The 25,307-nt window shown below is 44.5% G+C and overlaps 1 protein-coding gene across 1 annotated transcript in view; it reads left to right on the forward strand.

Moving 5' to 3' along the window:
- PRKCH (protein kinase C eta) overlaps positions 1 to 25,307 on the forward strand; it is a 232,723-nt gene that overhangs the window by 201,007 nt on the left and 6,409 nt on the right. The window contains exons 11-12 of the mRNA XM_027554264.1: positions 7,612 to 7,750; positions 8,407 to 8,595. Coding sequence (XP_027410065.1) covers positions 7,612 to 7,750; positions 8,407 to 8,595 — 328 coding nt within the window. The remainder of the gene's footprint in view (positions 1 to 7,611; positions 7,751 to 8,406; positions 8,596 to 25,307) is intronic.

Consider the following 25,307-nt stretch of genomic DNA (forward strand, 5'->3'; position numbering starts at 1 on the left):
TTACTTCATAACATTTGTTAGTGTAGCACTAAGAAAAGATTCTATGACTATAAACCTGTTCTTGTTTTCTCCATAATTTTTTTCAGGAATGACAGAATTTAAGATAATGAAAATAGTACTTGAATAATCACAAAAGAAATCATTTTCAAAAGACAAAATTTCTGTCATAAACATTTCCCTGGTTTGTTTGTCCTTCATTATACCTCATACAATTTTAATAGCCTTCATAAAATTCTGTCATGGATATACCATAATTTGTTTAGCTGTTCCCCTCTTAATAAATAATTTAGCTTGCTTCCAAAATTTGCTCTGTTATGCACAATACAACAACAAACATTTTTGTAAAGTAAAAGACCTAAATCTACACTCCCCAAAGGATCCCTTTATGTAGCAGAGGTTGAGAGTTTAACCTAGAAAGAATTCAAGACATGGGTTTGAATGTGAAAAGGTAACATTTTCTAAGCCTTTTAAATCTTAACAGGACTACATATGGTTCATTGGAGGCAAAAGAGTTGGATCTTTCCTTCCTGGTACTCAGTTGTGCTACCCACTCTGACTATAATTTATCTCACTGGAAAAGATCCTGATGCTGGAAAAGATTGAGGACGGGAGGAGAAGGAGGCGACAGAGGATGAGATGGTTGAATGGCATCATTAACTCAATGGACATGAGTTTGAGCAAGCTCAGGGAGATAGTGAAGGCCTCGGAAACCTGGCGTGCTATAGTCCATGGGGTCACAAAGAGTCGAACACGACTGAGTGACTGAACAACAAAGTGTTTGTGGTCTGAGTGTGAAAATGACCAGGGATGTTATACTCAGGATGCTCTTTGCAGAGCTTCATCCCAAGCCTTTGCCTTTCCATTCCATTCTCTCTCCCCAGGTGATCATCCACACCCAACTAATGACTCGTCATTTTCTATCCCTGGCCTGGCCTTTCATCTAAGCTCTAGCAGTGTATATTCAGCTGCCCATTAAACATGTCTACTCAGATGTCTAAAAAACACAATATGTCCAAAATAAATTCTTTGAACCAGAACATGCTCATACGTTCTTCTTTTTTTACCTTCTACATCTTTCCATTACTAAATCCTATTACTTTCTTCCTCTGGTGGTTTTCCATCTGTCTGGTTCTCTTTACATTACTGCCCCACCCTGGTCCAGACAACCATCAGTTCTTTTCTGATTCCTTTAGTAGCTTCCCCACTGGTCTCTTCATGTTCTATCTCTTCCCCTCTGACCTGTTTTCCTTGTAGCTGGAGGGGCTTGTTGTAAAATCAGATTAATGCCATCCTTCTCCTGTGTAAGACCTTTCAATGGTTTGTTTTTTTTTTTTTTTCCCCTCTTGGACCAAAGACTGAAATCATCACTGGGCCCTGCTGTATGAGGCTCCTGCTCTTTCCTGTCTCCTTTAATCTTCTGAGCCCCTTGCATATTGCCTGGCTCATGGATGGTACCCAGAGATTTGTTGGATGAACGAATGACTGAATGTCTTCTGTTAGATAGCACATAAATGGCATTACTATAACATGTGATAAAACCACATTTTAGGCTTTTGCTTTTTCAGTGACGTTGTAGAATTCTTTTACCAATTTAATACAATTGGCCCTGCTTCAAAAAACTGTCAAGTTTATATAAACCCAGATATTTAAAACACAAACTAACCCTAAATGGTTTTGTTTTGAGACTAAGATCATAATCCAAATTCACTTTCTTGGCAAATGCCACCCCTTAACTCTTGCCTACATGTCAGCTTTTCTTCCTTAGAAAAGTTATCCTTAGAGTTATCGTCATAGTATTTGACAACTCGAAAGAGATTTGCTATGTGTTCCCCTACTCCAGTACCTTCAAGGATTGTGTGAAATCCAATCAACTCCTCCACACAAAAGTTAAGAACCAAACAAAAAATTTATTTTTCTCGAATTTTGATTATGCATTTAATAATGTGTCACAAAAATGTGACACATTATTTGGCAAATCAGTCTCAGGATATTTGTTGATTTTCAGATGGTTCTTGTTTCAGCTGATGAAGTTCTCTCAGGAAACCGCCTACCAGGAGAATCAGCCAGTGACACAGTGGCACTGATGGAAGAGAGGGTGCCTACTGTGGTGGGTTTGGAGCCCGGGACTTAGAGGGCAGTGAGCAGAACTGAATTCAAATCCTGACTTTATCCCTGGATCACTAAATGATGTTGATGTAGACCTTACTTCATAGGGTTGTTTTGAAGGTAAAATAAGAATGTGGATGAAGCACTTAGCATTTAGTGAACATTCAGTGTATGTTACTACTACTGACACTAATCGTTGTTGTTGTTGTTTTGTTACCATCCTCATCTAGACACACGCACACACATACACACACACACACCCAAATGAGCAAACAGACAAAAAGCAGTATACTTAAAATAGTATATTGACTGTATATTTTAGGATAACTAATAGCAAAGTTGTACTTTATCTAAAAAATAGTCTTTTAGATTTAGATGTTAAAATATGGATAGATGAGGCGATTTCATATTTTGGATTTGCTTCCAGATCCGACAAAAAAGACGGGTCAAGAAGGGAGTAGAAGTACAGTTGAAACACGATTGGGCATTGATAGCTGTTTTTGCTGTGTGATCACTACAGGAGTTGTTATATTATTCACCATACTTTCATATAAGTTTGAAATGTTCCATGATAAAATTTTTTAAGATACATGAAAAATAGCTTCTGAATAACCTCTTAGATACATTGTTGTTCAAGGAGCCAGTCTCAACTCACTGCTCTTTATTTCTTTTGGAAGAATAACTGAGTCCAGAGGTCTAAGCAGTAAGACTCCTGTCATTCTGTTTTATGACTCTCAGAATAGCTCATGGTGGAAACAAAACAAATACAATTTCTGAATTTCCTTTGTTTTCAACCACTTCAGAATCCTCTCTGAAACCACTGTGGGCATTTTAAGTAACCCTCATTACCCCAGCAAGAACAATGTACCTTTCAGACCATCAGGGAGGATAAAATAACTCTTTCTACCCTTCTGTGCTTGCATAACAAAGGTAGAGCTATTAAATACCACTGCTCAATAAGCTAATGAATGATGAGGCCAGAATTGTGTATTTGGTGTTTTAGGATCTGAGCCTGTGCCCTGTATGAACTTGTAATCTTCATTGTGGAGCCTTGTTAACTTCGGCTGCTGACTTACATGTTGGCTGGGGAGGCTGAGGAAGTCCAAAGCCCAAAACTGACTTCTCTGCCTATTTCATATTCAATTCAGGAGTCAAAGAGTGACTTTTTTTTTTTTTTTTTTTGCTTTGGTTTTTTTTCTTTAAGTGAAGATAGCTGTTTACCCTTAGAGTGGAAGCTGACAATAGCCACAAATGGCTCGTGTTCTCCTCTTTCATATGCGTGTGAGCAAGGGGAAAGGATTATGCTTGGGTCCTCTCTGCTTGCCCCTCCTAAAGTGGTGTCTTTTCCCCCGGCTCCTCTAAAGCAAAGAATTTGAATTTATTATATTTCGGGGCTCTTTCTTTCACCCCTGGCATCTTTCTCCAAGAGGAAAAGCACTTGGATTTTTGTAGGTTTAATTACTTTGGCACAAGGGTCCCAGTGAAGTTTATGGAACTTCATTCCTTTCCCCCAAAATAAAATAGGCTCTGAATTGGCTGGTGCAACTCACTGTGACCCATCCAAATGTCTCCATTTATCTCTTTGGTCAGCATCTTGTGCCAGGCGTGCACTGAGGCTAGGGAGCAATAAGGCTCAGCCCCAGCCAACGGGTGAGACAGGTGTATGAACAGAATGCAGTGAAAGTTGTCGGTCACAGAGCTGTGAACTGGGTGCTCTGGGGGCAGAGCTGACTATCTGGGGACATCAGCACAGACCTCACAGTGGAGGTTTGAGACATATGGGCTGAGGGAAGAATTGAATCCTCAGGTTATCTTACGCTCTTAATTAAACCCCCTTATTATTTCTGGTTGAGAGTTTTATCCTGTTAGGTAGTTCAGTTCAGTTGCTCAGTTGTGTCCGACTCTTTGCCACCCCATGGACTCTAGCACACCAGGCTTCCCTGTCCATCACGAACTCCTGGAGCTTGCTCAAACTCATGTCCATTGAGTCGGTGATGCCATCCAACCATCGCATCCTCTGTCATCCCCTTCTCCTCCCGCCTTCAGTCTTTCCCAGCAGCAGGGGCTTAGGTAGTACTTGGCATGAAATCAGCAATAGCATTTCCCTCAAGGCTGGTCCAGTTCTGAAAATGCCTAAAAGGAGACTGCAAAATCAGGACTGAGGTGTAGAACTGGCCTCTCTGCCCTGGGGCATCCTATGACCAGGCCAAATCACATCACTAGGGCCGCTCAGTTCCTTGTCCTGAGCAGCGGGGCCGTGTCCCAAGACTTCCCTGTGCAGAGGGCATTGTGATGGGCAGCGTATGAAACTGATGACAAAGCGCTTTTCCCTCCCTGAACAAGTCCTGATACCTGTGACAGTTGCTGAGTAATAAGCAGTCAAACCTCTTAGCTGGGACGTTAGTCACAAGCTCTCTTGAGCAATCTCAGGTCGGCTCTTTAGACCATTGTAAGTTTCTGTTAGCACTTGCTTCTTCTACCCAAGGAGATCCTTTCCAAGCTCTCAGCAAGCACAGTGGCTTCAGGAGATTTTAGAAATGCAGCTACTCTTTCTGGCAGTGTGAGAGTCAGAGGTCTCTGAGTGTAGGACCACACAGATGTGGGCTGCTGGGCTGGAACATGGTGCTGATAAAGCCAGCCCCAAGGCTCAGATCCCCTAAGGCCTTGATCCCTCCTAGAGCTGCAGATGAGAAGTGGCTGGTGGAGATTAGAGATGACAGTGTTTGGACTGATGAGTCCCCAGAGGAGCCAGACAACCAGGCGCTAACAGGGCCTTGAGTCTGAAACCACTTTTAGAAGAATGACTGAGACCATGCTCTTGACAGTGGCTGTAACCAGAATCCTTCCTGCCCCCTGACAACACACACACCTGTTCTTCTGGGATCCTGCCTTCATGTGGGCTAATAAATCTTGCTCATACTGTGTGTGTGTTGAGAGGGCAATGGAGGAGGACATGGTTTCCACAGAGCAGAGCCTACTGAAAGCTTGTGTGAGAAGTGGGACTCTGCCCAGGAAAGGGGCAGGAGGCTGACTGGGGGGCCGGGGCCGAGTCTGGTTTAGAGGTGGAGGAGCCTCGCATTGCTGAAGTGGCTGCACAGGCACCCAGTTTATCTCCGCCTGTCTCCCGGGAGACGCCTGGAGCATGAGCTCAGAGTGGAGGCTGGCCTGAGAAAGTGCTGCTGCTCTCATCTTGCTTATCCACAGATTCCTGGAAAATGGGACTTGGTGCTCCTTCCTGGGTGGCTTCCAGTGACCCCTGTCTGCAGGTCCCACGTGGTCTGGCCGCATCAACTCTCAGGGCCCAGTGTGGAAACCAGTCTTGCCAGTTCTGTCATCACCCGCCTCCCCCGAGTCGCAATGTGATCCCAGGCTGGACAGAGACCAGCCTTTCCATTTGGGCCGATCAGCCCAACAGGCCTTTATTGTCAGAGCAGAGATGGGAAGACATGGGAAAACAGAGCCATGAATGCCCCAACACAGCCCCCTGGGGATGTGAAGGCCCAGAGCAGCAGTCAGTAGCCCCCACTGTGGAGAGGCCCAGTGAGGGGCCACCATCACTCCGCATAGCACAGCCCCAGGAGGCTGCGGCTACTGCAGCTTCCCCCCTGGCAGTTGACTGCAGACCTCCAGGTCAGGGTGGTCGTCTAACATCCCTGCTGGCTGGGCAGCCTCCTTCACTGCTAAGCCAATGTCTTTGCCTCTGAGCACATCTTTCCTTCAAGGATCAATGGGTGGAGGTTGTTGCCCTGTAGGCAGGGCTGCTCCCCCGATCCTCCCCCAAGGCTAGACTGAGAGGCCTACATGGGATGTAGGTGTGTGGGACTCTTTCCCAGCTTGCTGTGGTGCCAGCTTCCCTCTGTTATGTTATGTGTGGCAATGGGAGACGGTGCCAGAAGCCTATGTCGGGGAGGGGGTGTTTAGGAGCACTGCCTTTCATTTGCAGTTTTATTGACATTTGACCCATGTTCCTACCTCCATCAATACCTTTCACCAAGCAGTTCTGCTGCTGGAAACTCACTTCCCTTGATTGGATTCTGCTCCAGATTAGGGAAGGGAGGGTGAGTGCCTTTGCCCTGCACTCACCGTAATAACTGAGGTTTCTATGTATCTGGGCTATACCCAAACAAACTCTGTTCTCACTCCTGTTTTGCTTTTCCCTGGTCATTAGTGTCCCCACTAACCCACTGAATCTAAGGCAGAAACCCAGGAGTCATCAGTTCTGCTGCTGCTTCTCCTCATCCATCTCTAAGTGGTCATCAGGCCTTAATCCTGATCATGTTTTCACTAAAGCACTGCTGACTGATCCCTACTTGTCATTCCATCTGTTACTGTCCTAGTTCAGGTCTTAACATCTCTTCCCTGGATTCTCTCAGCTTCCCTCTAGATGATCTTTTCTCATCAGCTGGAAAACTTAGAGAGCTTCAGTGGGTCACATTTGCCTAATATCTAAGCATCAGAATTCCTTCGTGTGATATGCAGGGCCCTTCACAGTGTGGACTTAACTCTGCTTTCTAGCCCTGGCATTTTGATGGCCTGTGTTTTCATGTCAGTCATCCTATGCCACATGGGGTTCCTGAGCCCACCTGCATCTCTGCTCTTGCTCTGTGCACGGGCCCTGTCCACCTGCCCACAGTGACCATCTCATACCGCTTCCCCACCTAGAAGACTGACTCATGCTGTAAGGCCCAGCTCAATTTCTGCCTCTACTGTGGAACAGACCTCTGTCCTGCCATTAATAGGAATGAACTGTTCCTTCTTGTTTTTCTCTCACAGCACATGGTTCTTCTTTCTCTCATGCCACTTGTATTACACAACAGTTGGTTCTGTCTCCCTCCCCATCACTCTCCTTTCCTCTTTCCCCCAATATATGTGTGTATGTATACACACATATTTATGTATCTACACACACACACACACTCATCTATGTGTATATACTTTGAACAAAGATTTATTGAGTGCACTATGCTAGGCACAGTGTGACCCAGATGCATCTGATGCCTCCTCCGTGGAGCTGACAGTCTAGTGAATATCTGTCTTCCGAACACACAGTGCGTTCCTTAGGGAGAAGGATCGTCTTGCTCTTGATGCCTGTCACAGTGTGTGCTGCACAGTGGCCATGTGCTCCAGGACTTCACCGAGCGAAGGCCAGTGGGCAGAGATAGATGCCACAGAACAGGGTGTAGGGTGGGTGGATGTCTCCTGGATAGGTGGTCAGTGGGAAGCCTGGCAGTCGCACTGTCACTTTTTAATGGGCAGCCTGTGTTTTGATATGTGGTTAGCCCATTCAGATGGAACCATCATCCAGGACCACGAGGCAGATTTTGAGAGTGGATATCTTATATCCGCTCTTATCCAGATAACACAAAAAGGTGTCTCGCCTTTGAAGTGTGGGTACAGAAAGCTCTCCTGGCTGTGTGACCCCCCCCGTCTCGTGACCCAGCTCAGCCAGGTAGATGGTTTGGGCCCGGCTGCCCCACCATATTTGCTGCTCTGTGTTTCTTGCAGAGATCTGAAACTGGACAATGTACTGTTGGACCACGAGGGCCACTGCAAACTGGCAGATTTCGGGATGTGCAAGGAGGGGATCTGCAACGGGGTCACCACGGCCACCTTCTGCGGCACGCCCGACTACATTGCTCCGGAGGTGAGTGTGCTCATTGCTTAAGCAGCTTTGGGAGTCCAGATTCCCCAGCAGCCCCATCAGAAAGGCAGGGCCAAGCAGACGCTGCAGCTTGTGGGCAGTGTTGAAAGCTGACACCTCCAGACTCCTCTCTGGCTCCTTGGGTGAATGATGGCTGAAAATGTCCTCAGTTTCTCCCAGTACAAATTCAAGTCCAAAAGAGTTGTAAACTTTGCAGTGGCTTCAGGGTTTAGCCCTGAATGAGGTCAAAGTGCACTCTACACCTGGCCCATTTAATTTTCTTCTTTGTCTCTACGCAGAGCTTTGATCCTGTCCCCATTTGGTAGAAATAACCACAAGCTCTTGAATTGCCCCCATATGAGTGAGTGAGCCCATCTCCTCCTCCACAGAGATAGTCCCAAAGCACTTTCTGGTTTGGATCTGTGTATACTATTACTTTGGCCTAAGTAGACCATAGATGTTTGACCACCGGAATGAGAAGGCCTCTGATTTGACCCCAGGAAAATAGACCCCAATCTAGAGATGGACTGAAACATACATGGAGTGCAGGAAATTCCCTTGCTTTACTTCAGCTTCTAATCCTTCATTTTCTGTAGTCATTAAGGGTGCATTTGTTCATCAGATGCACAGAGCTCCTCTCACATCACCCCTTTGCACAGATCCTCCAGGAGATGCTCTACGGGCCCGCGGTGGACTGGTGGGCTATGGGCGTGCTGCTCTACGAGATGCTGTGTGGCCACGCGCCCTTTGAGGCAGAAAACGAAGATGACCTCTTTGAGGCCATACTGAACGATGAAGTGGTCTACCCTACATGGCTGCATGAAGATGCCACAGGGATCCTGAAATCTGTAAGTGTGACATACTCAGCCAGCTTTCCAGCTATTGCAAACCAGCTTGCTATGTGTGCTGTTTGGGTTTGAAGTTTGTTTGTTTGTTGATGCCACCTACCAGCTCTAGCTGAAATGTGTGTTTTAATCTATAGAATCAAAGAACCAGAGTTTTCTCAGGCTTTTTTGTCCTCTTATGCAATAGTTATTTTGGAGCCAACTGCCCAGGTGATGCTAGTGGTAAAGAATCTGCCTGCCCATGCAGGAGACACAAGAGATGTGGGTTTGATCCCTGAGTCAAGAAGATCCCTTGGAGGAGGAAATGGCAACCCAATCCAGTATTCTTGCCAGGAGAATCCCATGGACAGAGGATCCTGGTGGGCTACAGTTGCAGAGTCTGACATGACTGAGTAACTGAGCACACGTAATAGCTGTTCATAGTGTTGTTGGCCAAATATCAAGTATTTCTACCATTTGTAGCTTCAGTGTAGGTGAAGTGATGCTCCTATTTCATGCAGTCGGGATGTATGAGGCTGTTGGGTCATGTAAATGGCACTGCCAGTTGTTTCTGTACTGATGGTGTTTCTGTTGACAACATCCAAGGAGCAGGATGAAGGGGCCTTTCCAGTGGTGCTGGGAGAGAAGAGAGGTTTTTCAGGCTTGGGCAAGATCTCATTTGCTTCCATGCTGTCCTTGTGCAAGTCAGGTGCCAGGCCCACAATTTAGGTGCAGGGTGGAATATCGTGTAGAAAAGGTCTCTCTCTCGTGCATTTAAGGCAATATGATGGAAGCCTTACTTTCAAGTGTGGAAGAAATGTGGATTTGATGCTTTTATGTTGAAAATAAGAAAGTAACAAGTAATATACACAATGGATAAACCAACAAGATCCTACTGTGTAACACAGGGAACTCTGTTAAATGTTATGTGGCAGCCTGGATGGGAAGGGAGTTTGGGGGAGAATGGATACATCTATATGGACAGCTGAATCCCTTTGCTGTCCACCTGAAACTATCACAACATTGTTAATCAGTTGTGCTCCAATATAAAATAAAAAGCTTTAAAAAGAAATAGATGAAGAAAACCAGAAAAAAATTAAGAAGGAACAACCAACAAGAAAGAGAAATTCTTCCAGGGCTTTGATCAGGGGCCCTGCCATGTGCCAATAACCTTCTGATTCTAGGACCTGTTTAATGTACAGAATGATAACTAATTTTTTAGTATTGTTTATTACCAGGTTGGAGTTGGTGATGGATAGGGAGGCCTGGCATGCTTCGATTCATGGGGTCGCAAAGAGTCAGACACGACTGAGCGACTGATCTGATCTGATCTGATCTGATTACCAGGTTATGACATCACCTGTTGTCCTTACAGTCTCATATATCCTGTAGACTCTGAATATACCAGTAAAATATAAAGTTATAAAAAAGTTAACATGTAATAACAGAATAATGTAATTTGGGTCAATACCCTATTAGGAAATCAGGTTATTATTTCCCAATATATGCACAGGGAGAATAAAGATGAATATTCTTCAAATAGGGGAAAATCAGAATAATCCATTCTCTCTGGGGGATATCTATGGGATAAAAATTACTTTGCTCAAATCATACCACTTCCTGTGATTGGAGACAAAAAAACTAAATTCAGGAAATACTAGCTTTGTTGGTGAGAGACTTGTCTCTCTGGAAATCTCCAGTCATATAATTAGTGTCATTTTAAGGACATGTTGTTTACAGATCACTCTGTCCTGGGGCCGATGGCATAATTGTTCCTGAGAAGTCTCCACTTCTCAGGAAATGATCACAGAAATCCTTTTCAGGCAAATATTGCCCAAGTAAATCATAATTTGTAACTTGATTCTCAAGTTCAGGCACCAGTGCTCTCCTGATATGGAAGAAGCTTTAATTGCCCATAGAGATAAAAGTGAAGTACTCTAGGATTCTACCAAATGTCTTCTGTCTACCCTGTTTTCATAAGAAAAATTTATTTGTATATTTAGTAGAAAATTTAGACTAAGGAGAATGTGGCTTTTATAATTTCATTAATAAAAAATCAGGGAGAAGGGCTTGTCTTTATAGATTTATGCCTTAAAATTTCTCCACCTTTGGAAGGGAAATGTGCTCATCTTAGCTGGTCCCAGCTACCTATGATGACCTAATCTATGATAACACAACAATTTGTGCTACAGAGTTGGGCTTACTTTTGAGTTATTACTCTCCCAGTCCTGTGGTCTAGAGTTGGGGTCCTTCTGACTCCCAAGGCATGCTAATCCTCTGTGGCCTGCAGTGACCACCATCACAGTACAAATGGTTTTTCATGGTGCACATATTTAGTCCAATTGCCATAGCTGATTTAGTTTTTATACTATTTAAAAGAAAGACCCCGGAGTTATATAATCCAAATGTAAATGCTAGTTCATGCCATAAGGAAATATGCATTGTTGGCCTCGGTGTATAAAAGTTATTGTGCTTGGTACCATGAAGGGTAGGAAACAAAAGTCAGTCTGTGCCTCAAGAAACTTTAATGTTCCCTATTTTAGGATTAAGAGTCCAGTTCAGTCTTTCTCTGATAAACACTTAATACCTTTTGAATCCAGGCCCAGGAGAAATTTTTAAAGACCACATCAGCATTTGAGTTGACCATCACCCACATCTGCTCCTCTTAATTTTTTTTAGAAGTCCTCAACCTCTTTTTAGCATTTAGAATCCTCTTAAGAGAATTCTTCCCCACTAAATCTGAGACACAGGTTTCACCCCTTTTAACCCAATCCCTATAAAACCTAGAGTAGCTACTAAGCAAGGTTAAGATTCACATGGAACTATTAAGATGATTTATATTTAACCAGATAGATCCAATTACTTTTTTTTAAGTTTTATTAGTGTATAGTTGATTTACAATGTTGTGTTTCAAGTGTACAGCAAAGTGAGTCTATTATACATATGTTCATTATTTTTCAGATCTTTATCCCATATAGGTTATTAGAGAGTATTGAGTAGAGCTCCCTGTGCTATACAATAGGTCCTTGTTGTTTATTTTATATATGTAATGTATGTATGTTAATCCCTGATTTATCCCTCCCTCAATTACTTTATATCTTTGATATATATAGAAACATTGCTGGTAAAGGCAATGGCACCCCACTCCAGTACTCTTGCCTGGAAAATCCCATGGATGGAGGAGCCTGGTAGGCTGCAGTCCATGGGGTCGCTAAGAGTCGGACATGACTGAGCAACTTCACTTTCACTTTTCACTTTCATGCATTGGAGAAGGCAATGGCAACCCACTCCAGTGTTCTTGCCTGGAGAATCCCAGGGACGGGGGAGCCTGGTGGGCTGCCGTCTATGGGGTCGCACAGAGTCGGACACAACTGAAGCGACTTAGCGGCAGCAGCAGTTATCTAGTTACTTAGTAACTAGTTATCTAGTTATATGTTATCTAGGAGCATCCTGCCTCCACAATCTTTGTTCTGGGAGAAAACAGCCTCTGGTGCCTCACAAGAATTTGCTCTTCAGTGGGGACTGAGTTGCTCCCTCTCCCTGCCGACTCGCTTCTGGGAAGCTGTGAACCTCTTCGCTTCCCTTTATTTTGGGCCCTTTCTAATGCCAGCAGCTCAGTGGATGATGCTGTGTCACTGACTGAGCACTGACTTTCTTAAGTGGCTCTCTGTGTTCTCTGTTGGGCATCTTCCTGTACGAAGAAGCTCGGGTTTCAGTCCATGGCAGGCTTATCTCCCAGCTGTGTTACACTCTGGCTGAGTGACCTTGGCAAGCTAACACACCTCTCTGAATCTGTGTCCTTGCTCAAAAGATCTGTAAATTGAAGTAATAAAATCCATGTTACAGGGTTCCTCCCCAGATTCAGTGAATTAGTACATGTAAGCCATGAAGGGACATGGTAAGCATTCTGTTTCTTCCTCCCTCAAGGAGTGTACCTTAAGAGCAATTTTCTGAAAAACACTGGAAAAGATGTCAGAGAAAATTACTAAAACATATTAACCGAGAGGATTTCGGAGACAGCTTTGTACATTTCAGCCCCCAGGCCTAAAAATAAAAGGTTTAAATGCTGTAGCTGAGGAAATTCAGCTGTTCTTGGCAGAGGGCTGAGATATTTAAACAGAAGTGTGATCAAAGAAAAGGAAGAAAACAGTGAAGAGCTCTCAAGACGTGGGGAGAAGCACCCAGGAGGGAAGTGTCAGTGCCTGGTGGTGAGGAACCGGCCTGCAGAGCAGAGCTGTCCGAGGGCAGATGTTGGCTCTTTCATCTGCTGGCTGTGGGAACTTGGGCACACAGTGTGATTTTGCCATGCCTTGGGTTTTCCTCATCTGTACTCTCGGGATTGGAGATGACGCGAGGGGGATACTTGGAACAGTGCTGAGCACAGACTAGATGCTCAGGAAGCAGATGCCAGTGTCATCAGTGAGAGCAGGGTGCATTTTTAGGCTCTTTGCCCTTTTCTCTGAAAAAGTATGATTCTACTTATTGTATTAGGAAGAGGGTTTAAGGTAGCAAGTCATACCTCACAAACCATTCAAACTGCTTTCTGGTTCTAATTGCAACTTGATTTAATTAGACCAATATAGTTTTTTTTTTTTTTTCTAGAAGAAACCTAAAAGATTATCCATTCCAATTCCCTCATTTAATAGATGAGGAAACTTGGGGTCCAGAGAAATTGTGACTCACCAAAGGCCATTCAGCACATTACTTAAAACAACCAAACAGATTAGAACCCTTGTGTAGCTCTCACGGGAATGTAAAATTATGCAGGCACTGTGGAAAGTGGTATGGCAGGCAGTTTCTCAGAAAATCAAACTTAGACATACCATATAACCTAGGAATTCCATTTCTGGGTGTATATCCCAAAGAACTGAAAGCAAGGGCTTGAACATATTTGTATATCAGTGTTCACATCATTATTCACAAAATCTAAAAGGTAGAATTGCGCTCATTTCACATGCTAGCAAGATTATTCTCAAAATCCTTCAAGCTGGGCTTCAATAGTACATGAACCAAGAACTTCCAGTTGTACAAGCTGGGTTTAGAAAAGGCAGAGGAACCAGAGATCAAATTGCCAACATCCACTGCTGGATCATAGAATAAGCATGGGAATTCCAAAAAATTACTTCTGCCTCATTGACTAGGCTAAAGTCTTTGATTGTGTGGATCACAACAAACCAGAAAACTCTTAAAAGAGATAGGAACACCAGACCAGCTTACCTGCCTCCTGAGAAATCTGTATGTAGGTCAAGAAATAACAGAATTGGACATGAAACAACAGACTGGTTCAAAATTGAGAAAGGAGTACGCCAAGGCTGTACATTGTCACCCTGCTCATTTAACATATATGCAGAGTACATCACGTGAAATGCTGGGCTGGATGAAGCACAAGCTGGAATCAAGATTGCCGAGAGAAATATCATTAACCTCAAATACGCAGATGACACCACCCTTATGGCAGAAAGTGAAGAGGATCTACCACCCTTATGGCAGAAAGTGAAGAGGATCTAAAGAGCCTTTGATGAAAATGAAAGAGGAGAGTGAAAAGGCTGGCTTAAAACTAAGACAGAGATCATGGCATCTGGTCCCATGACTTCATGGCAAACAGATGGGGAGAAAGTGGAAATAGTTACAGATTCTATTTTCTTGGGCTCTAAAATCACTGTAAGATGGTGACTGAAGCCATGAAATTAAAAGATGCTTACTCCTTGGAAGGAAAACTATGACAAACCTAGGCAACATATTAAAAAGCAGAGACATCAGTTTACTGACAAAGATCCATATAGTCAAAGCTATGATTTTTCTGGTAGTCATGTATGGATGTGAGAATTGGACTATAAAAAGGCTGTGTCAAAGAATTGATGCTTTTGAACTGTGGTGTTGGAGAAGACTCTTGAGAGTCCATTGGATAGCAAGGAGATCAAACCAGTCAATCCTAAAGGAAATCAACCCTGAATATTCATTGGAAGGACTGATGCTGAAGCTGAAGCTCCAATACTTTGGCCACCTGATGCGAAGTGCCAACTCACTGAACAAGACCTAATGCTAGGAAAGATTGAGGGCAAGAGGAGAAGAGGGCAAGAGAGGATGAGATGGTTGGAGGGTATCACTGACTCAATGGACATGAGTTTGAGCAAATTCTAGGAGATGGTGAAGGACAGGGAAGCCTGATGTGCTGCGTCCATGGGGTCACAAAGAGTTGGACATGACTGAGCGACTGAACAATAGCAAAAAGTGGAAGCAACCCAAGTGTCCATCAACGGGTGAATGGATAAACAAAATATGTTATATGCATACAATGGATTAGTCACCCTTAGCAAGGAAGGAAATTTTGACGCTTGTTACAACATGGATGAACTTTGAATGCATTATGTTTAATGAAATAAACCAAATACAAAGGGACCTCCACTTACATGAGAACCCTAGAGTAGTCAAATTCATAGAGACAATAGCAAAATGGTGGTTGCCAGGGGCTGGCAGAGGGGTTGGTAGGGAGTTAGAGTTTAAGGGATGAGAAATTTCAGCTTGGGAAAATGAAAAAAGTGCTATAGATGGATGGTGGTGATGGTTGTACAACAATGTGAATATACTTAATCCCACTAAACTGTGCACTTAAAAATGACCAAGAAGGTAAATATTGTGTTCTATATATTATATCACGTGAGGGGGAAATACCCTGGGATCAGAATCCAGTTTTTTCTGACTCCCAGTCCAGGGTTCTGAGCTAGCCTATACCTGGCCACTCCCCATTTTTATTCTTCTTTCCATTAATAAGCATCCTTTGCCTTTAGAGCCCCACATGTTTAGCACCCAAATAACTCCCTGATATGATTCTTTCCAACTGTCCTAGAAACATGAGCCACTGGAGGAAGCTTCCAGGGTGCCATGTACTTAATACTCACAGAGCATGAATCTGCCAACCATCTAACTTTCCATAAAGTAAGATATAACATTTATGATAAGAATGTGAGTGTTATTTAAAGACTGTGCATTTGAGTCTTTCTCTATTGACCTGAGATGAGCCTATGACCATAGGAGAAACTGATACATGAGGAATTAGGAGCCCTGTCTCATTCCACCCGGCAAATACTTGTCAGATGCCTTCCCTTGGCTTGGCCTTGTGCGAAGTGCCGGGAAGCAAAGCTGAAAAGACACAGCGTCTTCTGTTGCTCACAGCCTCATAGGAATGAGAACACGTAAATGGATACTTAGCTCGCTGCCAAGGAGGAATGATCAAAGCTCTCTCTGGGGTCAAGGACAGGGAAGTGACATAAGGACAAGGCAGAGGAAGCAGCGTCTCAGCTGGGCGTTGAGAAACAAAGGTTCAGCAGGGTAGACGGGGCAGGGCGGGTGGTAGGGGAAGGGTATTCTAGACAGAGGAGCTAACTTGTGCAAGTATTCAGAGGGGAGCGGAGCATGTGTGTTCAAAGGAGTGCAGTCACCAGTTCTACCGTTGGTGCGTTAGGTGAGGGTGAGGGCTGGGAAAGATGAGTTTAGGACTGGGACCTCTGAGGGGTCCGGGAGACATGCGGAAAGTGGTCTGTTCCTTGCAGTTGGCCCCGTGGGCCTGGAGCTCAGGAGAGAGGTGGCAGGGGAGCAGACGTGGACTGGGGGCGAGGGTGGAGAGTAAAAGGAGGGGGCCCAGGACACCAGTGCTGAAGGGGTGACAGTGGGAGAGGATCCGGGGAGGAAGAGGATCCGGTGAGGAGGTTGAGAAGGAATGGCTGCGGGTCGTGTAAACGTCTCCCTCTGAAGCCTGTCTGCTAGTTTGACTTGTGAACTAGGCCAGGGCTTTTGCAGTGTGCCTGCCTCAGACACTGAGGCTTACGGTGACTTCCGAGTAGTGCTAGCCAGGTTCAGTGCTGGCCCTCGGCCAGAACACCGGCGGCTTGGGAAATGCATCTGTTAGGAGCTAGGTAGGTTGAGACATTTTTAAGGACTCTGAACGAACTTTCATTTTGTTATGCAATTCCAGATCAAGGTAAGGTACCCTGCTTCCTTTAAAAATATGGACTTCAGGCCTTTTCCAAGGATTTTGTAACCATCTGTGATTCTGGGGGGCTTACTGACTTCAAACGTTCCTAATGTTATGAACCTTTTCATGCTTAGGGAAATAAGTTAAAGGACAAATATTGTAGGATATCACTTATATGTGGAATCTAAAAAATACAACAAACTAGCGAATATAACAAAAAAGCAGCAGACTCACAGACATAGAGAACAAACTAGTGGTTACCAGCGGGAGAGGGAAGAGGGGAGGTGGCGAGACAAGGGGAAGGGATTAAGAGGTGCAAGCTACAGTGTATAAAATCCATATAAGCTACAAGAATATATAGAACAACCACAGGGAATATAGCCATTGTTTTATAATAACTATAAATGGAATAGAATCTATAAACATTTTAATCACTGTGACGTACACCTGAAACTAATAGCTAGTTCAGTCACTCAGTTATGTCCGACTCTTTGTGACCCCATGAATCGAAGCACGCCAGGCCTCCCTGTCCATCACAAACTCCCGGAGTTCACTCAGACTCACGTCCATCGAGTCAGTGATGCCATCCAGCCATCTCATCCTCATCCCTTCTCCTCTTGCCCCCAATCCCTCCCAGCATCAGAGTCTTTTCCAATGAGTCAACTCTTCGCGTCAGGTGGCCAAAGTACTGGTGTTTCAGCTTTAGCATCATTCCTTCCAAAGAAATCCCAGGGCTGATCTCCTTCAGAATGGACTGCTTGGATCTCCTTGCAGTCCAGGGGACTCTCAAGAGTCTTCTCCAACACCACAGTTCAAAAGCATCAATTCTTCGGCGCTCAGCCTTCTTCACAGTCCAACTCTCACATCCATACATGACCACAGGAAAGACCATAGGCTTGACTAGACAGACCTTTGTTGGCAAAGTAATGTCTCTGCTTTTGAATATGCTATCTAGGTTGGTCATAACTTTCCTTCCAAGGAGTAAGTGTCTTTTAATTTCATGGCTGCAGTCACCATCTGCAGTGATTTTGGAGCCCCCAAAATAAAGTCTGACACTGTTTCCACTGTTTCCCTATCTATTTCCCATGAAGTGATGGGACCGGATGCCATGATCTTCATTTTCTGAATGTTGAGCTTTAAGCCAACTTTTTCACTCTCCACTTTCACGTTCATCAAGAGGCTTTTTAGTTCCTCTTCACTTTCTGCCATAAGGGTGGTGTCATCTGCATATCTGAGGTTATTGATATTTCTCCCGGCAATCTTGATTCCAGAAACTAATATAACATTGTAAATCAAGTATATTAAAAAAAAAAAAAGAAAAGAGTTCCTAATGTTGACTCCACTGGGTGTCATAATCCCCAAACTGTCAGGAAGTCATGCATGCTCTTCTGGATTGTAATCATTTGTCATGGAGCTTGGTGACCATTAGAAACTTAAACACAGAATTTCAGAGATGGAGGATGTATTAAAAACAGTTTGTCTAAATCGCTGATTGGCAGGGGAAGCAACCTCACATAATAGAATGGAAAGAACACACACTAGTCTGAGGATCACAAGACCTCTACTTGCCACTGCTGCTGCTAAATCGCTTTAGTCGTGTCCGACTCTGTGCGACCCCATAGACAGCAGCCCACCAGGCTCCCCCATCCCTGGGATTCTCCAGGCAAGAACTCTGGAGTGGGTTGCCATTTCCTTCTCCAATGCATGAAAGTGAAAAGTGAAAGTGAAGTCGCTCAGTCGTGTCCGACTCTTCGCGACCCCATGGACTACATCCCACCAGGCTCCTCCTCCTTGCCTGGGATTTTCCAGGCAAGAGTACTGGAGTGGGGTGCCATCACCTTCTTCGACTTGCCACTGCTACCCAGTCTTTATTCCTTAATGCAGTGATGATAACACCTCTGGTACCCACTTCAAATGGGGTAGCACCATGAAAGCATTTTCAAAGTGGTAGGCACAATGCAGAAGTTATTAGTATTGTTAAATTATGAGTAGTAATTTCACAGCACACTGAGAGCTGTCATTATCTTCATCCTCTCTTTGAACATCCACCAACATCATCAAGATTATTAAGTGCTTAATTGTACATGGGGCTGTGTTAGCTTTTTATTTTGGAGAGAGCTGTATTTCTGTTTTCCCAGGAGCCTTTTCTCTTTTTAATTAAAATTTTTTTCTTATGCTTTTTTTTAAATTGAAGTATAGTTGAGTTACAATGCTATGTTAGTTTCAGGTGTACAGCAAAATGACTCAGATATATATATATGTAATGTATATAATATATATTATTTTCCATATTCTTTTCTGTTATAGGTTATTACAAGATATTGAATATAGTTCCCTGTGCTATACAGTAGGTCCTTGTTTTTTATCCACTTTATATAGTGTGTATCTGTTAATCCCAAACTCCTAATTTACCTCTCCCACTCCCAAGTTGAGTACCTGAGGGCACCCCAAAGAGGGATTTTTAACAGATAACACACGGAGAAGGAGAGCGCGCCCACTGGTGAGCCGTGCCCACGCTGCTCCTCTTATCTCTTTGTGTGACCCTTTCCTGCTGGGTCTGCCCTTCCCCACGGGAGAGGCAGGAAAGGCCAGGATCCCTGAGCCAGCCCTTCACATCCGCTCTCACCACTGTCTCAGTGTGGTGGGTCATCCCCACTTGGCTTCCTGAGATTTCCCGACAGTCTTCCTTTGGATCATAAGGTCAGCAGCATTCCTGGAATTGGCGTCTTCTGGATATTTCCCTGCCCCCCTTTTTTTTCCCTTCAGAAGGAAATGCTTTCTAAATGCCGCCTTACTTTAAAATAGAAGGTATTATTATTATCCCATGTCTGTAGAAACTGTGTGGATACGCATTTATGTAACACCATAGAGTCATAGATGTTCATGACCCGGAGGCTTTGTATGGTGTAATAATGTCAGTGAGTCCCCGAATTCAGGGTGAGGGGTGTTCTTGTCTGTCGTTCACGGTGAGGGACGGGCTGAACAGGGTGGGCACCGACATCTCACCCAGCATAACCCCTAACCCCGTCTTCCTTTCCTTCCCTCACTCCGCCACTCGTCATCTTTACCCCCACCACAGGATTGGATAGCCTTACACCAATAACTCAAGAGTCTCCCCAAAGTTCTCATAAACATGGAGAGAGGGCTGACAACGTGCTGGTGAGAACACTCCCCGTGGAGCACAGAGTCAGTGGGGGAGGGGAAGTGGAGTACAGAGTTTTTGGCCCAGTTTTCTACTTGGAAAAAAAAAAAAAATCCCAAGTCATTAAGCAGTAATCCTGACAACTAAAAATAACCACAGTATCCACTCCAATAGAGAAGACTATTTTTCTCACTTGCCCTTCTGTCTCTCCTGTCTCATCTTCTCTGTGAAGGTTTATGTTAAATGCATGTTCCAGAAGCAAAATCCTACCCCTGCTCTCAAAGAACAGGTTATATAAAAACTGGCAGCATCCACAGAAGGTAGCAGAGGAAAGATAAATAAAGATAGGCACTCTTGTGTGAAAAACAGATGTAGACTTTCTAGATTGCTGACCTTAAAGATGATTTTTTTTTTTTTTACTTGGTTTTGGTATAAAGACATTTTCTGTTGGCCACCATGTCACTGAGTTTCCTAAACTGGCATTCAGTTATTCCAAAATACTAATAATCATGACACAGAAGAAAATGTATGGTTTGCTTAGAGCTTCGGCAGTTGCACTGAACCTTGGCTTCATCAGCTCCAGGGAGGCTTGGCGGGGGGTGGTCCTCCTGAGTCCCCAGAGCTTAGGATGGTGAAGGCCTCCCTGAGGTGAGCGTTCCTTTGTGCTCCATCATCTCCGGTGAGCGATCACAAGGCGCCAGTGCTGACTCAGGTGAGTCAACGCCCTTTTCTCCTGCTCACACAGGTGGCCAGGTTAAATAAGTGCTGAAAGGAGTTTGGTGCGTTCTCCTGAGTCACCTTCGTCAGTTCAGGAAGCACTGTAAACTTGGCCTCAGAAGGAGATTATAGCGTGCTCTTGCTTCTGAGCTTTACAGAAATTAAAGTGTATGTTTGTGTGTGGGCTTATCTGTCATCACACCTATCAGATTTCATTCCTCTGTGCATTGTCTGCAGGAGTCTCGCTCACCTCTGTGTTCGGAGAGGGAACCACAAGTAATCGGGGATCCTCTTTTAGCGCTGAGTGTGTCCCACACCTGTCACCAGGCAGTTAACCGGCGTGGCATTGAGCATGTTCTTCAGCATTTCCTGCTCCCCTCCTGGCAGAGGTTGGAATGCTTGAGGCAGTAGTCAAAGGTGGTCAGCCAGGGGGAGGCCGAGGAAGCAGAGGGAAGCCTAGGACCAGAGTCTTGCAGAGGATCCAGCTCTCCATCATTACAGCCACTTTTTCAAATACTGTTGCGGGGAGAATCCAAAAGTCAGTTACCGAAAGATCCTTTAAAAAGAGGATGGTTAACATGCAGCCTGGCAGTGCTTGCCCGTGGCCAGGACTGGAGTTCCCATAGGAGGAAATGGAGCTTTGGGCTTCTTACTGAAACTGACACTATAGAAACGGGTCATGTACTCACAGACAGACCAGGCTGGTATAGGCAGAAGACAGAAAAATGCTGATCGTCCTAGAGACTACATTTTTGGCATGTTATTAAAGTTACTGTTCTCAACTTCCTTCCCCCATTTTAGATTGTTAGGACCTCTGTTCTTAGAAAACTTACATTTTATCTGTGGCTAGCAGTATTAAGGATTTTTTTTTAATGAAGTATTAATATCACTTGACTCTTTAATCTTCATATCTCAAACAGGATAAAAATATCAGGTTTTATAAAATGAGCATATAAATCTATGTAGAGATTTGCTAACTGATGTCTGTGGGTCCCAAGAGATTGAGTTGGAAAAAGTCTAATGAACAGAAGTAGCACACTTTGTTTTCTTTAATTTTTCACTTCCAGTTATCACACAGTGTTCCTTTTTAGCAGGTGATGGTTAGGTTTGCTTTGGACACCCAAGACAATGTGTATCCAGAATCAAGAAGGGCGTTGGACTGGGTTTCATCAAGGGGAAATGAAGACATTGTGTAGTATGCCGCTGGAGGGTCCTTTTTCAACACTTGCTCCCTTTCTATAGCTGTGTTTTGAGGATCATAGCTGTCAGAAGAGCTTCCCTTTCCTTTAACATTTGGGAGTTACTGGAGAGCGGTTAAGCCCTCCCCATCATTCAGAGCTGCTTGGGACTGGTTTGCCAGGAATAAAACCATCTTGGCCAACAACACTGGCATTGGCACAAGTGCCTGACCTTGGGCTTCCTTCTCTGAGACTTGCTTCTGACCTTTATCTCTTTTTTTAACCAACACTGTAACATAACTGTAGTGAAGCTACTGAGATAGCTTGGGTTTCAGGGGAAGCTATAATGAGTGTAAAACATCAGCAAGGCAAAGTGTTAAGAGCATTGATAAAGAATTAACTATATGCCCATGAACAGCCTGCTGGATTCCAACCATAGACAGGATGAAAAATATAATCAACAAACCTGCTTACATGGAGCCTGGTGGGCTGCGGTCTCTGGGGTCGCACAGAGTCGGACACGACTGAAGTGACTTAGCAGCAGCAGCAGCAGTGTGTATATGTCAGTCCCAATCTCCCAATTAATCCCTCTCTGCTTGCTCCCCCCAGGAACCTTAAGTTTGTTTTCTGCATTTGTGACTCTGTTTCTTTGTAAAAAGGTTCATTTGTACCATTTTTTTAGATTCCACATGTAAGCGATATGATATTTGTCTGACTTCACTCAGTATGACGATCTCTAGATCCATCCATGTTGCTGTAAATGGCCATTATTTCATTGTTTTTGTGGCTGGAGAATCCCAGGGACAGGGGAGACTGGTGGGCTGCCATCTCTGGGGTCACACAGAGTCGGGCACGACTGAAGTGACACAGCAGCAGCAGCAATACCCCATTGTATATATGTGCCATATCTCCTTTATCCATTCCTCTGTTGATGAACATTAAGGTTGCTTCCATGTCCTGGCTATTGTAAATAGGGCTGCAGTGAACACTGGGGTGCAGGTATCTTCTCAAATTAGGGTTTTCTCCAGATATATACCCAGGAGTAGGATTGCTGGATCATATGGTAGCTCTATTTTTATTTTTTTAAGGAACCTCTATACTGTTCTCCATAATGGTTGTACCAATGTATATTCCCACCAACCAGTGTAGGAGGGTTCCCTTTTCTCCACATCCTCTCCAGCATTTACTGGAGATGTTTTTGATGATGGCTGTTCTGACTAGTGTGAGGCGATACTTCATTGTAGTTTGGTTTGTATTTCTCTAATGATTAGTGATGGTGAGCATCTTTTCACGTGCCTCTTGGCCATCTGTATGTCTTCACTGGAGAAAGGTCTATTTAGATCTTCTGCCCAGTTTTTTTTTATTGGATTGTTTGTTTCTCGGTTTCCTAATCTGCATTTCCTCCCATGCTGCCCCATCAGCTGACTCAGTGCCCAACCTCATCCCTCTCACCATGGCCCTGCTGGCACAGGTGGTTCTCGGGTCTATGCCCTACCACCACAGCCTGCTGGAAGCAGGGTGAGAGAAAAAGGTGGCTGACTAGTCTTCATAATGATGTCAGATTCTACCTGTGACGGCAGCAAAACACAGACCCCGGTGGCTGCAACATATACAAGCATGCATGTTATCTGCCCTCGCTGCGGGGGAAGCCTTCATGGCCATGGACCATATTCTGTTCTGTGTCCTGTATTCTTTCTCTGCTCTCCCACCTCAGGACTCTCTGTAGAGCCATAAAATTCATTCTATGAATTTTATATAACTAGGGGTCTTTCCTTGGAATACTGATGGGGATGTTCTATGGCATGCCCTCTTAGCTTCCCAGCACTAACTGCCAGCTCTGTGACCTTTGGTCTGAAATTGAATGGAAGGAGGAGGTCATTTTGTTTGCTCAACAGCCAAATCCATCTGTTAAGTAGAAAATACAGTGTTCTTTCTCTCCTGAAAGAAAATCTTATTAATCACTCTGTTTATATAACGTCTTCTTCCTATAAAATCAGATTCCCAAAGAAAAAATACTTTCAATCATTGCGCACATTTGAATGAGTTTCAAAGTACATTTGGATCCTATCTCTAGATGCATTGTTACAGAGGGTGAGTTTGAACTCTATCCTCTGGAACATCTGACAACTCAAAACCACAGCTGCCTCAGGTGTAGCAGAGCCCGCAAGACATGACAGGTACTGTCTGATCTCAGATTTACAAGAAGGTGTCCCAGTGCTCTCTTCACTGCACACTCAGCACTTCCCTTCTGTTGTTAAAGCAGATATAACTGCACGTTAAAACCCGAGTATCGTCTGTATTATTGTTTTCAGATTGTCTTTAGAAATCTTGGCTGTCAGAAAAGCAACCTTTGATAAATCTTTGATGTTTTTCCTGAGGCCATCACTACCACCCCCCTGTTGGAGTCTGGGACTGTGAAGGCAGAAACATCTTGTGCCCTTTTCCTGGCTACAAAGTAGAATAGCAGAGAGAGAGAGCCAGATAAACCTCAGGGCCTAGGCTCAGCTCAGATGTTCCTCTCCTAGAGGCATTTCAGTCCATGCCCCTGCATTTAGGTAGAACAGGATGGCCCTCCAAGTGGTTTAACAAGATGCTCGCTGAAACTCAGTAGCATTGATTAAAGGCTTGCTCTGTGCTGGCATTTTACATTCATTTACTCATCGTAATATGAGGAAATTTTAAAAAAATCTCTATTTTATAGTTGAGGCATCTAAAGTCCAGGAAAGTTAATACATTTGTCCAAGGTCACACAGCTCATGGGGGAACTGGCATCCAAACACGGTAATGAAGCTGAGGAGCCGAACCACTTCCCCTCTGTGCCTTGCATATCAGAGGAGCTCTCACACCCTTTATGTACCCATCCCTGACTGGCAGGAGGCTTCGCAGGGCATTCCTGTACAGACCTGGCCCATATCACTTGTGTTTCCTCAGGCGGGGCACCTGGCTGACTGCTTCCCACTGTGGTCCTGTCTTCTCTGCAGCCTGGAAGAAACTGTTGTTTCTCATTCTCTGGGCAGGTGTGCTTTGATTCCTTTAGGACCCTCTTTCCACTTGCATGAGGGCCTCAGGAGAAAGGGGAATACAAGGGATCTCCACACTTTCTTGCCCCCGATCTCCAGTTAGCTAGAGACTTACATTCGAGGTGGAATCAGGTTTTCCACCCTGGCCTCCTCACTCTTTGCAGCTTATAAAATGCTTTCATTGAACCTAGCAAACATTCTGCTTCCTTTAGTAAATGCATCCAAAATCTTTCATGGAGTCACTTTATTTTCCTCCTGGGCTGACTTCCCCTTTTGAGACCACAGTCAGGGAGAAGGTCAGTTGAGGTGAGGCAAGTTTTAAGTATGACCTTAGACATGGATGAGTGATGCCTCTAAACACCGTGGTTGTTAACTTGTTTGGCTTCGGGTCCCAGTAGGGACATAAGCAAAGAGAGAAAGTTCTCTGCAACGGGATGGTGCTGTCATCATCACAGCAGCAGGAACATGGTGCTTAAGGCGAGTCCTGGGCCTGGCCTAGGGACACAGACCCCCTCTGGCCCCAGCCCGCTCCACTGATGTGTGCCAAGAAAGATTCCAGGCCTGGGACTGATGTTCAGTGTTCCCTGAACCTCCCATCTCTGCATCTTTGGTAGGGGGTGGGGCTTAGTCATAGAGGAGCTATAACCCCGCCCCCCCTCAACTGGCCTTCTGCTCCCTCAGCACCACAGATTACCCCCTGCTCCTCC

The sequence above is a fragment of the Bos indicus x Bos taurus genome, chromosome 10 (assembly GCF_003369695.1).
Source record: "Bos indicus x Bos taurus breed Angus x Brahman F1 hybrid chromosome 10, Bos_hybrid_MaternalHap_v2.0, whole genome shotgun sequence".
Taxonomy (NCBI): domain Eukaryota; kingdom Metazoa; phylum Chordata; class Mammalia; order Artiodactyla; family Bovidae; genus Bos; species Bos indicus x Bos taurus.